At 39.7% G+C, this 13,945-nt stretch overlaps 1 protein-coding gene across 1 annotated transcript in view; it reads right to left on the reverse strand.

Moving 5' to 3' along the window:
• DDX10 (DEAD-box helicase 10) overlaps positions 1-13,945 on the reverse strand; it is a 152,904-nt gene that overhangs the window by 54,685 nt on the left and 84,274 nt on the right. The window contains exons 14-15 of the mRNA XM_072336499.1: positions 12,155-12,268; positions 10,354-10,515 (exon numbers count right to left, since the gene is read on the reverse strand). Of these exons, the coding sequence (XP_072192600.1) occupies positions 10,354-10,515; positions 12,155-12,268 (276 nt within the window). The remainder of the gene's footprint in view (positions 1-10,353; positions 10,516-12,154; positions 12,269-13,945) is intronic.

Genomic DNA, 13,945 nt, shown 5'->3' on the forward strand with positions numbered 1-13,945 from the left:
AAAACCACGGCTCACATTGCTTCTGCTTCTAACATACAGAAAAGCTACATGCTGAACTCTGCCACTGACTTCACCCTCCTGTTTCCTCTCCCACCACTGGATTTTAAAACAAACACCCATGCCCTTCTTACTTTTCCCTCAGGATACTAACAACACTTACCAAAAACTCTCACATTGCACATTTTTAGATTGAGGTGAAAAAATTAATCCATTTGGTGAAGTTTGGGATAAGTGAGAGATTCATATAAACACTGTTTAGCAGCCAGGATACTTGATATATAACGGTATTTGATACATGTTTGATAGATATTAAAAAAATACCTGCAATTTTGAAAGTCTACAGGTTTTTTTCCACCCAGAAAGCCCTTTCTTCTTTGACCCTCTTCCTACAGTTAATTAAGAGCTCATTTTAACTTGTCAAGGCGTTTATCTGCAACATTTAATCTGTAGGGATTATTGCCATGTGTAAAAAGGATTTCTGCAAGGTTCTTACTCAGATTTACAAGAAACAAACCCCTGGTTTGGGTGGTATACAGCAGTTTTATCAGCCTTACTGACCTCTTCTGCTTGCTTACCTGCAGGCATGCAATAGTTCCACGCAAGACAATCAGTGCACCCTGTTTCATACCACTGCAGCTTAACCTGGCTGGCAGCTCAGCACTGCACAGCTGTGTGCTCACTGCCTGGTCTCAGTGGGAGAACAGGGAAAAAAGAGAAATGTGGGCTGAGATAAAAACTATTCACTAAAATCAGAAAAGAAAGAAAAAGAGAAAAGAATAGTAATTATAATAATATGATGTATGTGCGTTCATCTTTTCAAAAAAATATTATTATTTAAATGCAGGTTTTGATCAAAAAATTAAACACTGCACTTACAATAACTGATCCTTTACTTACTGACGCTACACCTTGGAGCTACTGATCTATTAACTGTAAGAGCTGAGGTCACGGCGTGCAACACAACAGCTTTCCAGAAGTGGCTGGGATTCACAGCAACGTCAGCCTGCTGTCTAAAGAATTCTGGCTGCATTTGCTAATAAAGCTTTGCTGGTTGACAGCAGTACCAGATTTCATTTCTTAGTAGTTACTATCAGCTGTTATTTTAGTGGGAGTTATTTTAGAGCCTCAGAGTCAAATGTGTTACAGCAAACGCACAAACAGCTGCTCAGAATTTCTCAGCATCTCTTACGCACTGGCATCATCCCATCCAAAAGCTGGTTTCTGCCCAGATTTTTAAGCACACGTGCTCTGAAATGCAACTTCGTATATCTCACCGTGGTACCTCACATTTGTTTCTCTCAGAAGAGTTCACCGCAGCTCTGTGCTACTTACATGCAAAGCTGTTTGTTTGGGTTTTTCTAACCGCTCGGCTGGCGAGCAACTTGGGATCTGAAAATCCTGCTCTAATAAACACACCAGCAGCCTGCACAGCAAGATTAATCTTCTCTACACAATCAGCATGCACATGAGCCAACACAAACCATTTCTGTCCTCCTCCACAGCGGTTCTGCGCTGCACAGGTGGACAGAATAAAAACTAGAAATCAGTGAGAACTATTTATTATTTTAATAGGTTACAAATAAACAGGATGAGGGAGGGCAGAAAACACACAGAATAAGACAATTGTCTTTCAGCAGTCACGTTTTTGGCTGTTGCTACATTCTATTTTTGTTTTCAACTGCGTATTTAAATGAGCTTTAATATCTGTTTAGTAATAGAGATTAGGAAATCATCTACATGCAAACAGTGGCCCAAACACAAAAAAAAACACTCCCGGCTGAAAGATAAAACCAAACAGAACAGACGCTGGGTATTATTTGCAGCCAAGGATAAAAAGAATATATGATGTAGTGTACAAAATTGGTCACCGCTGAATACACAAGTTCAAACATCTTCAGGGAAAAGAGGAAAAGCTTTCTGATGCCTTTGGTGACTGCTTTGTATTTTGATCTGTTTACGTTTGGGTTTAGATATCTATTAAATAATCTCATTAAACAACAAACTGCACAAAGATAACAATGTAAAAATCTCATCTGTACAACTGGTGCTTATTTATTAGGCAGGGAAAATGAAACACGCAAGTATAGAATGAACTGTTTAAGGCAATATAGGAGAAGTGTGAAAGCGTGGCAACAAAAGCATGTGAAAGACAGCATAATGGCAGCCTTAAACATTAAGCAAGCAGTGGAAAAGGACTTAGGGGTAAATGAAGAATGCATCCTTATTTATGAGGAAAAAAACAGAAACTGACCCTTAAAGGGCACTGTTAGAACAAAACCAATTCAACAGGAATCTGGGGGAGAGAAATGGAAATGATTCCTTTCCCATCTAACACCTGAGCAAACCAAACATGTTTTCAGGATAGACATTCTTTTAACAAGATGTTAAGTACTTTCAATAGGCCATCTGGTTTGAACATACACACCCTTATAAATGTACAAACTTATACATACAGACTGCTTCTAATAAATAGGTTTCCAAAGAGAAAGAGAGATTAACTTAAGCTAGTTAATATACAGAGGCAGTACAGTAAGATTCCTTGTCGTGTGCAAACTGCAGTCCGAGTCGGACTCTGAACATACACAAATGGAGCCAGCTGAAGTCTCACTTTCTCCCCCACTCTGCAGGTGCCTGTTCTGGCTCTCCCTCCTGTGAGTGGCACTGGCACACACCTCATCAGGGTGGACACAAACCAGCTACTCCATCATTTCAGTTCCAGCTTTGTCACATCATAGAGATGAGGATCAGAGGGTACTTCAGTTTTAAGTGCGGCCCATCCCATTTTCAAAGTGAAATATAAAGGAAAATGCAAGCAATGAGCACAGTGAGGCCAAATGGATTCAGGTGCTCAGACTGGACAAGGATGGCTGTCAGCCCAAACTGCAGCACCCAGCCTCCTTATCTTAACAGCTCTGCACATGGGATGGAACAGCAGCAATGCTGGCATGCAACAGCAACAGAAGTGCTCCGACAGGCTTTCTAACAAAGTAATCCTCTCCTAATTCATTTCTACACATTTCTCCATCTCTAATGCTTCTCTTGGAGCTCCTCTCAACTGCTGCACTCTTCCCTTTATATTCTGCACCTACACCAGAATGCTCCTTACAGGAGAGAGTGGTGTTATCACCCCACAGCACCAAACCAACCACGCAGTCACACCATGACCTGACACACTGCTGCTCACCAGGAAGGACCATCCTGGTGCTTTACCTAATGGGGAGCACAATGCTTACCAACGTGACTCCCTTTGAAACACAACGCACTTGACCTTCAGAACTAACATACTGATTGGATTTCCCACTCCCAATATTATTTTTAATGGGTTTATTTTCCAGCATAATGAATGGTTTGTCTTGACTAACATCTGTATTTCCCTTTACTAGGTTGGATGGAATCCTGGACAGATTCAGCTGGTGGATGGCAGCCCTGTCCATAGTAGAGGGCTGGGACTGGGTTGGCTTTAAGGACTTTTCCAGCCTATGCCATTACATGATTCTACAATACCAAACATGTCTAAGTCATAAACTTCCTGTCATGAACAGAAATCATTTGCAAAAGAATCAGAAGCAGACAAAGTCTGGAGCTGCAGTTGTAGGGGGCTGTAAAAGGTCAGCCAGAAAAAGGGAGAAGTACAGGGAGTTCTCCCTGAGAACTCTCCCACCTGGGAAATGTACAGACAGCACACAGCTGGGGATGGAGGTAGAGCCACCAGCTACAGCATTAGATGGCAGGTAAGCCCTAAGGAGTGCAGCAAGGCAAGGGACACACGATGGAGGGGATAAGCACTGTACACACCAGCTGACATCCCCAATACTTCAAAAATGAGTTTTAACAGAAAGCTGCTCATTACATTCACTGGGGAAGGGCACTCCTGAAACCACAAGTTTCTATCCTATCAGAACCTCTCCCTAAGTTACACTGAGTTCCCTGCAGTAGCAGGTCCCTGAGGATGGCCGCAGCTTGCTTGCAATACCACTCAACCCAGGGAAATGATGCCCCTTAGCCATCTTCTAGTGTTGATCATCCCAAGTTCACAGCATACTGTGCTTGCTGGAAAGGCAGGAAAAAATGAGGCTTCTATTCATTTTTCCTTCAGCACCCAGTTGAAAGAAAGAGGGGTTATTAAAAAGCAAGACTAATCCCCCTCTGCCAGCGTTTTCATCCTTAACAACTGCGCTTTTTCAGTTGAAAGCTTGAAAAATGGAGAGCAAAAACATCTTCTGAATACTTTATTCGCTTCTCCTTTTATTGTTGTTTATAATGTTTTACACATTTCAAAAGGAGCTCAAATTCATACCTCTCACTGTGTTGTCATTAAACTTCCCTTAACGTAAAATTCTTTTCACATCATCTCGATCAGTGCTACTGCCCCTTCCCTTGTGGTCAACTGCTAAAATTCACTCTGCATCCAAAATTTCAATAGGAATGAATTATGTTACAATTATACCTCAGCTTTTTATTTATTTTCACCCGTCACATTTTCAACTTTCCCCCATTTGCAAAGGAAACAGAGGATAACAGAATATGAATCTCTTGAAGGAAACCTAATTATAGTGTAGATGCTTTGCAAGTTTCCACACGCCTTAAGGCACTGCAACACACATCTCATCTAATCCAAGCATCTCATGAATGCACCAAAACGTATTTCTGATCATACTGAAAACTGCGCTCATTTAAATGACATTCACAAATGGATTTAAAAGCAATGGCCTGTGGATACTTTTTGAGTAGGTCTGCTATTCATCAGAAAGGATTTTGTGAAGAAAGTTCATATTAAGCTGACAGGCCGTATTCACCTCAAAAGTTTATAATAAAAGAAGTTATTTCATGCAAGTTTTCATTTTAAGAAGTTCCTTTTTTTTTTTTTTTCCTCAAGACCTTTTCATAATCAAGATTATTCCAAAGAAACCATAAAAAGAGGGATTTTCAATGGAAGAAGACCTATAAAAGGACACTTCTTTCAGACATTAAAAAGCAATGTTTTCATAAGTGCGCCCACAATCCAAATCAAAACACAAACCCACATGCGGGACATAAAAAACCTGTTGAAACAAAGCAACATTTGCACAGCCCTCCACAAGCTGTGCTGATATTCTCAGCCATCCTTTTGAGGTCGAGGCAGACATTCCACTTCACAGGCCCTTTGATGGCTGGATTACTGAGGTACCCTGCTGAGGAATGCCACACTTGCTTTATACTAAACCAAAATGCATTTGCGCTCTAGCGCTTTTCCCACCCACCTAAATAATACTTTTAATAGATGTAACGTGTTTCAAAAAATGATTCAAAGGATGGAATGGAAGCTGCCAAACACCCGAAACAGAAAATTACAGCAATCCCCAGGTGCAGCAGGAAGGAAGGAATTCAGAGAAGGAAACCTGAACCAACACACACATCTCTGAGGTGTTGCAGGCCAGGCTGGATGGGGCACATTGCAGCTCAGCTGGTGGATGGCAGCCCTGCCCAGAGCACAGGGGTTTGGGGCCGGATGGGCTTTAAGGTCTCCTCCAACCCAAACCATTCTATGGTTCCTTGATCTAGACTTGTCATTTTTAACATTCTGACACATGCTATTTATTTTTACTGGATTAGCATGAACTAGATAAAGTTTTCAGACCACATTTAGTAGGTTAAGTATAATAGAATCAAACCTACTGCTTATAAAAAAATACCAATACTGAAGGATTCCCTTTTGGCAGCAATATTCGTGCAGGTACACAGGTATGCTGAATCATCAAGTTTCATAATGAAAACTTATATAAACAAGCTCTTATTCTACCGAGGTACTAACACCATGTCTCCTATATACCCAATGTCTTCTGTTATACCCAAAATGGGGACTTGAGGTGCATACAAGTTTTCTGCACATAACAAATGTTTACAGGTCTGCACACCACAAACAGAAACATGGTCCAAATTCTTATACTCAGAATATACTATTTTAAAACAAACTTTTTTTTTTCCTCTCAGCAATAACATGTGTGTTAATATATACAAAATAGCAGCAAATTTTAACAGTATCTTCATTCTGGTAACTAACTTGATACATTTAATTAAATTGTCTAGCCTTTGGAAGTTAAAGTTCAGATATAGGCTTGGGCCGAGGTCACACACAAGGTGTATCCAAGAAATACCACTCACTTCTATACCTCACACCCACGTCCCAGAACACATTTTTGCTTACTCTCATTACATAGAAAAAAGTTGTCACCTTTTTACACTATCCAACAGTAGGAATTCCAAACAAAATCAAAGATTTTGTAAAGCACTGATTATACCTTCTGTAATAGCCCATATTGCAGGTTGCCATTGGAGATTACTAAACCGAATGTAGGGGTTACAAGGCCAAAGCCACTCCATAAAGCAACTCCTGAACAGTACTAACAATGTATTCAATGCAGTCCTGTCCAAGGGAATGCCTAAAGATGCATGCCTATTTCTGTGTTGACCTACAACTCTCCTCAGTTAATATTTCCTCTCCACCTACTTCACTCCTTTGTTATTTGTGAGTCACAAGTCCTTTCTGCATTTGGGTCTCCAGGAATATTCATCAGCTCACACTGTGCCTTTGGAGGGTGCACCTACCTTTAACAGCACAAGATGCAGGCAGTGATAAGAGACTTGCTTAAGGGCTTACCACCAGCTCACAGCACAACGACATGTCAAAATCCCTGCCTTATGGTACAGTTTTTAACACATTAGATTGTGCTGTCTCTAAGTTTCTCACCATATGGACAGGACTGTATATAAAAAACTGCAGGGAGTAGCTTCAGTAACAAGAAATCCAAACGAATCCAAATTTAAGTGCTAATGGCATGCTCCCTAACAACCATGCTCACCACCACCTTTGAGACCAAAAACATGCATACAATGGAACTTCTAATGGGAAATTCAGAGAATGACCAGGCATCAGATCAGGCTTGTCCAGCACCGCCATGATGCAGCTCTTCTTCCCTAGGGTCACCAAGATTGTTGTCAAAGATTCAGACTCAGCACAGTATCTGCTGTTAACTGATGTTAACTTTTAGGAAGGGAAATTTTATGAGACAGGCAACCTTTTTAGACACCACTGGGTAGGCAATGTGAGAGCGGCCATGTAATTCCTTTTTACTGTCAGACAGCTTGAATTTCAAATAATGAGGTTTTCCTTAATCCAGCCTTAAACATCCTTCAAAAGCCCTGTCTGGTCCCTAGCACTCTTTACATAATCAATGGCTGACCACCTGCCCCACTGCTAGCGCAACGAGTTCCAAAAAAGTAACAGTGACAAACCAATGGCTGAAAGTAGATACCCTATCGTACTCATTTAGCTACAGTCTCTAAATTATGCCATGGAACTTCTCCATACAGCGTCAGTTTAACCAATTATCCAGTTTCTATGAAGAAAAATTTGAACAATATCTGCCCCATATAACAACAACATAGCCTCTTAACGGCATGCTAGAAGAGTGGCTCTTCTGATCCTTTGATGAGCTTAATATGACCCAAGAAAAGGGAGACTCTACTTGCCTCTGCTGACATCAGACAAACCAACAGGACTTGATATATTTTCCCAACTGTTATAACTATTTCCTAAGCAGCAACAGCTTGCAGCCGGGAAACGCCGACATAAAGCATATCTTAGTAAAAAGGTACAGCAACAGAAATACATTCCATCTGTGCTGCTTTGCCTTACAGAACCTCTATTATTTTTGTCTAAAATTAATTGGCATCACCAACTTGAATGTATTCTAAAGTGAGGGTGGAAGATCATCTTCAACCACGAGAATGGTGAGACAGCAGAGAAGCAAATGAGCATCTAACAAAGGGAATTCTGAACTATCAGATTTCCTGCTTTCCTGCCCCTGTCCATTTCATCTCTTTTAAATACAGGAAGGTAAAAGCTAAGGAAACTAAACATTTTGTAAGACCACTTCAAAAGTTAAATGACAATCAGGAGACTGAATGCTACGTCGTGCCCAAAGGGTTTACCATAAGGAACATTTTTCACCTCTCACTGTTAAGCCACAAACAAAAAACTCTGAATGTGTAAGTGTCATGGTTTTGTAATTTTGCTATCAGTATTCCACATCATAACATCACGTAATGCATGGATAACTGTACCGAATGTGCAGCTCACAGAAGAAAACTACATATCCCAGAAAACATCATGGTCAGGGATAAGTCACGGGACAAGGACACTATATATAATCTCACTTTGGGGCTGGACTCGCTCTTTTGAATTCTCGGAGCCAGGGGGAACGTGTGGGAGCATTCCAGCCATTTCGCCTAGAGTTACAGTAGGCCTCTCAGTTTTGGGACTCACTCTGTCTCCTATTTCGCTTGATTCATTAGCCTTAATTTTCAATTAATTTGTATTATTTGTATTATATTGTGTTATCCTGTATTTCGATATAGTATTTAGTAAATAAGTGTGCCTTCTTAGATCGTTGCTGCTGTTTTCTTTTCCCTTTCCCTTCTTCCCTTTTCCCTTTTTGGATCAGCGGCCCTGCAGGCCAGCTGCCCCCATCACGGGCGCAGGTAGATTTTTGGTTAACCCATGACAGCAAACAATGCTTGAATGCAGCTCTTAAAACTGAAGACACGTTTCACAATCCTTCAATCAGAAGAACTCTTTAAAAAACATTTTTCTTTCTGTCACAGCACCTTCTTCCCTTTTTTTTTTTTTTTTCATTTTTCCTTTTTGTTCCTTTTCCTAAAGAATAACCCCTACGTACAATGTGAAAAACTTTTATGTAGTAAGGCAGGTTTGAGAAACTTGTCACTTTCCATAATTACAGAAAACCCCCAGCCTTCTACATTTATGGTGCAACATATTCTGTTCATTTTATTTGTCTGACTTTCAAAAGGAGCCATTCTCTCTCTCTCCATCGTATCTCCACAGGTGAAATATTGCTTTTCTAAATGCAAGTGAATATCTGATCAATGTTATTTGTTCTCCTTGGCGCTATGAAGACGAAGACGCGCTAACGGACCAGTTGATGAAGCATTTAATCATTAGAGTCTAGCACCAAACATAAAACAGCATCACTCAAAGTATATGAATTTGACAGTAAATGGCAGATTGACGGTGAAGTCATATATCAGTCTCTCCTTGCTTATCCAGCTGCATCTTTGGAATCTAGTACCATTGTTTTCCTGTAAAATTTACTATAATTTTATCTCTATTGTAGACAATAGATTACTTCTTTGCAGCTATTCTTAAATGTAAAGCTGCACTAATGAAAAACATAAATCTCATGAATTCAACGGGACTACAGTGGCAGATTTTTAAGTTAAATGTATGAAGTTTGCTTTAACTTCAGCTGGTATACTTCAGTGCCCAAATGTAACTTGAAGATTCTGTTAATCCTCTCTAAACTGTTCTGTTCAAATGTAAGCCTTAACTGAGGCCAGAACATTCAGCATCAATCACTAACAATTAGTGGATAAAGGCAAACTGGATTTGCATTTGGAAGGCAGGGATGTAAAACATCAACTTTCAATGCTTTGGAAATTAGAAGCTTTGAGTATAAAATAAGTCAATAATAAAATATAGTCCCACAATCTCACATTTATCCATTATAAGGAGAAATGCAAACCTTTCTCACAGTATCTAACAGGATGATTACTGAACGCCACAGACATCCAGTTTTCCTCCATTCAACTACTACGTGACCAGGTCAGAAAATTCCTCTCTGATCAATGACAAATTATCCAGAAGCAGCTTGCAAAAATATGGCATGCAACTTAAAGGTTTTTCAATGCCTGAGGTTTTTTTAAGCATCTGAGTTGTTCTAAATACCTGACTACTGCAGTTTACTAAAGTTCCCACATGAAAGCCAAAAATTCCACAACACTGTTCAAATAATAATGAAAAAAAAAAACCAAACAAAACAACCAGACCAACCAAATAACAGTCTAAATAACAATGCACAAAAAGTTAGCTCTTACGCCTATCTGAAATGCATTACTGAATGTTGAGCTCAGGGTGGTCTTGAAACACTGCAGAGTTTATTTCAAGTCCCCTTCCTCCTGTACACTTGTACGAGCAATAAACCAACCAAACTCCTCGTTCCCTCCAAACAAGCCCTTAAAATAACACTCCCACTAAACTTTTATCAGATTTTAAAGCTGTAATCAAAGATGCATTGTTACAAACTACTGTTGTATAAGGCTTTGAGTTAATTAGCTATTCACAATGTCAGAACAGTCCTGTGTCCTATGTAACACTGAAAACACCAATGCATCTACATAAACCTTTCCTGCACGTATTCCATAATATATTTAAGCATACTCAGTGAGTAATCTGTATCGAAGTATTATCTACTTCTGAACTTCAGTAAGAAAGAAATTAAGAAGAAATTTACTTACCCTGTGTTTTTCCTTAATTTTCTTCCTGTATTCCTCTTTGTCAAATTTGTCTTCTTCCCGCAGTATCTCTCTCACTTTATCCAAGTTGATACCACTAGCATCATCTTCTTCATCTGCTTTTACCAAACTGGATTTTTGCACAGGTGGCCATTGCTGCACTAACTGTGTTACAGACGACAAGACAAACAATAATTAGGACTGTTTCTTAGCAGTAAAGTTCTTACGTCCTAGGTAGTCCAATATATTATTTTTCTGGACTAAATAAAAAGATTATCGTAGAATCATTAAGGTTGGAAAAGATCGCTAAGATCATGTAGCCCAACTGTCCATCCACCACCAACTTTGCCCACTGAATCACATCCCATCAGTGCTGCATCTCTGCAGTCCTTGAACACTTCCAGGGACGGTGACTCCCCCACATCCCTGGGCAGCCTCTGCCACTGCCTCACCACTCTTCCTGAGAAGAAATTGTTCCTAATATCTAACATGAAATCCAATCATTTGCAAAGAAAAACTCCAAAACTTTGTACAATACAAACTCAGATACCTTATTCAACATCACATTCAGTCAAAAATAAGCATTTGAAAACAACAATCCTCATTACAGTGTTACCGTTTAAAAGACTTACTTGAACTTTTTCCTGTTTTTCAAAACATAGTGAAAAAAAGCCACACATTATTGGGAGAAAAATCATATTTGCTTTCAAAAAACAACTCTCCAAAATACATGCAGCAGAACAGAACAGCCGTCAATTTAAACGGTATATTTTCAAGTAAATGATATTCCAACATATTAATGAAGAGAAGAATGAGAAAAGACTTCATCACAGAATCACGTGATTCAAAAATCATGATTGTAGCTCCATATTTTTAAGGAAGCAAGGAGGACAGATGCAGAGGCTTATGGGAATGTATGATTTCTAGATACTGGAACCTTTTAAGTTGGGACTAATGCCATCATTAATATGGGCTATAAAAATATTCTATTTGGTCAGAAAAACAAATGAGGTACTTGAAATTAATCTACAGTTTAAAATAATTTAAAAAAACAACCACTACGTTTTTCTCAGCGTTGGAAATGGAAAAACATTTGTTTTTATGTACATATTTGAAGCTGTAAAATAAAATGTTAGAAAAGTTTATGCAGCATGGAGACTTCCTCACGAGGTTATCAGCACAACAAAACCCAACAGTGACTAGCAATCCACAGTCACTCCTTTCTGGATGAAATCAATATATACTTCCAGGGGCTATGAAAATATCCAACTATATCACTGACAAATTTCAATGCAATTTTACATGAGCACCAGTAGGTGGAAATTTGGTACTCCCATAGGTTTTTGAACAATATTTTCAATCTAGAAATAGTGAATGTTGGAAAGAAAACTACAGACTACTTCTAAGTTTTGCACATTAACTTAAGATTTAGAGTAGCTTTGGCAATTACCTGTAAGAAAACAGCATTACATTTCTAGAAGAAAAAAATCAGTTCTGTATTCCATCTAGCCTTGAAGATAATATGCAGAAACAAAACACAGACAGCTACATGTACTAACTGTTCTTTTCCAAATACCTTAACATACAAATGTGAAACTACTTGACAATACAACCTCTCTGTTCCTCAGAGGACCTGGATATAAATGGATGCTGAACAGTTATGCAAAACCTAAATAATGAAAACAACACACTTCTGAGAAGTAATTTTTAATATACATACATATATAGACTATAAGCATTTCTGTCTTTACAGGAACTACAAATTCAGTTCCCACCCATATGGAATTATTCTGAATTATCTTACCTCTCCATCTTCAGTAAAGACTATTCTTGTGTTCACTTTAAATTTCTTCTTTAATATCTTTTTGGCTTCTTGGGTTTTAGTTGTTTTTTTCTTCATCTTTGAGTTTGACGCATTCTGTAGAAAAGAATAAACACAATTTCTTAGGGATTTTCTTTCAGTGGGTGGGAGGGTTATCACAAAACATACGCTTTGAACTTTCTTAAAAGCAATTAGATATATTAACAGGTAATTGCTAAGAGGCACGAACACAAGAATAATGCCTAGTGAACAGCAGCTAAGAGCCCTTCTCAGAATCCTGTTTCTCCATGAACACGTTGCTTCAAGAGGTACTCATTTATTCTGTCAGAAACTTAGCATGTTTTAAATCTGACTCACAGCAGGACTCGACTCATCCAAATCTCATGAACCTTTTTGGGATGATGACACGCAGTTCCCCAGCTTATACTGTCAGCGTGCAAGCCTCATCACACCAGAAACGCTGTATAACTGACTGAAGCCATTAGTCACAACTGATCAGATCACTTTTATCTCATCTGTCACCAAGTGATCAAAGTAACACACCAACGCAAGTGACTTCTGTATCAATGAAAGGCAAAAGAGGTCATGCAGGAACCTTCCTATTTTGTATATCCTGGTCTGCACTGAGGTGGGATAGGAAAGTATAAAAGTGTTGAGATTTTGAAAGTAGTTTGCAACTGTGGGAGAACTATTTCAATTAACTTATTTTTCAGTGCATTTTACAAAAGCAACGTCAAGTCCCCAAATGGCTCATAAGAGTTTCCATCACCCATCCCTGTGCTGGTAACAGCAAAACACCACAGAGCCAAAGAACGCAGAACATTCCTGGCCTACAACTCTTTCGCCAAAAAGTCTCAGGAACAAAAGCTGTACCTATTCAAGCATCTAAAAGGATACAACACACAGCAGACATTTGAACCAATAGCTGTTGCTGCAGCAAGTATTTTTTATTTCCACTGCAATATGTGCAGAACGCTTAGGGGAAGACACACAACCCATCTTTGTTCTGCAAAGACTGCAGTGCTCTGCTATGCAAGAAAAAGTGACTTCAGAGAATCATAGAATGGCCTGGGTTTAAAAGGAACACAATGATCATCTGGTTTCAACCCCCCTGCCATATGCAAGGTCACCAACCACCTGACCAGGCTGCCCAGAGCCACATCCAGCCTGGACTTGAATGCCTCCAGGGATGGGGCATCCACAGCCTCTGTGGGCAACCTGTTCCAGTGCGTCACCACTGTCTAAAACTTCCTCCTAATATCTAACCTAAATCTCCCTTGTCTCAGTTTAAAACCATTCCCCCTTGTCTTATCACTATTCACCCTTGTAAACGGCTGTTCCCCCTCCTATTTATACACTCTCTTCAAGTACTTGAAGGACACAATGAGGTCTCCCTGGAGCTTTCTCTTCTCCAAGCTGAACGAGCCCAGTTCCCTCAACCTTTCCTCATAGGAGAGGTGCTCCAGCCCTTTGATCATCTTAGTGGCCCTCCTCTGGACCCACTCTAAGAGCTCCGCATCCTTCCTGTACTGGGGGCCTCAGGTCTAGACTCAGTACTGCAGATGGGGCCTCACAATCACCTCCCTCTCCCTGCTGACCACCCCTTTTTTAATGCAGCCCATAACACAGTTGGCCTTCTGGGCTGCCAGCACACACTGCTGGCTCATGTCCAGTTCCTGAAAACCAGCCTAAATTTCTGATAAGAAACAGCAAGCAGGTAAAGCAACCAAAAAGACCTGAACTCTCCTTTGGTTGGTTTTTGTTGTTGTTTTT

The sequence above is a fragment of the Excalfactoria chinensis genome, chromosome 1 (assembly GCF_039878825.1).
Source record: "Excalfactoria chinensis isolate bCotChi1 chromosome 1, bCotChi1.hap2, whole genome shotgun sequence".
Taxonomy (NCBI): Eukaryota; Metazoa; Chordata; class Aves; order Galliformes; family Phasianidae; genus Excalfactoria; species Excalfactoria chinensis.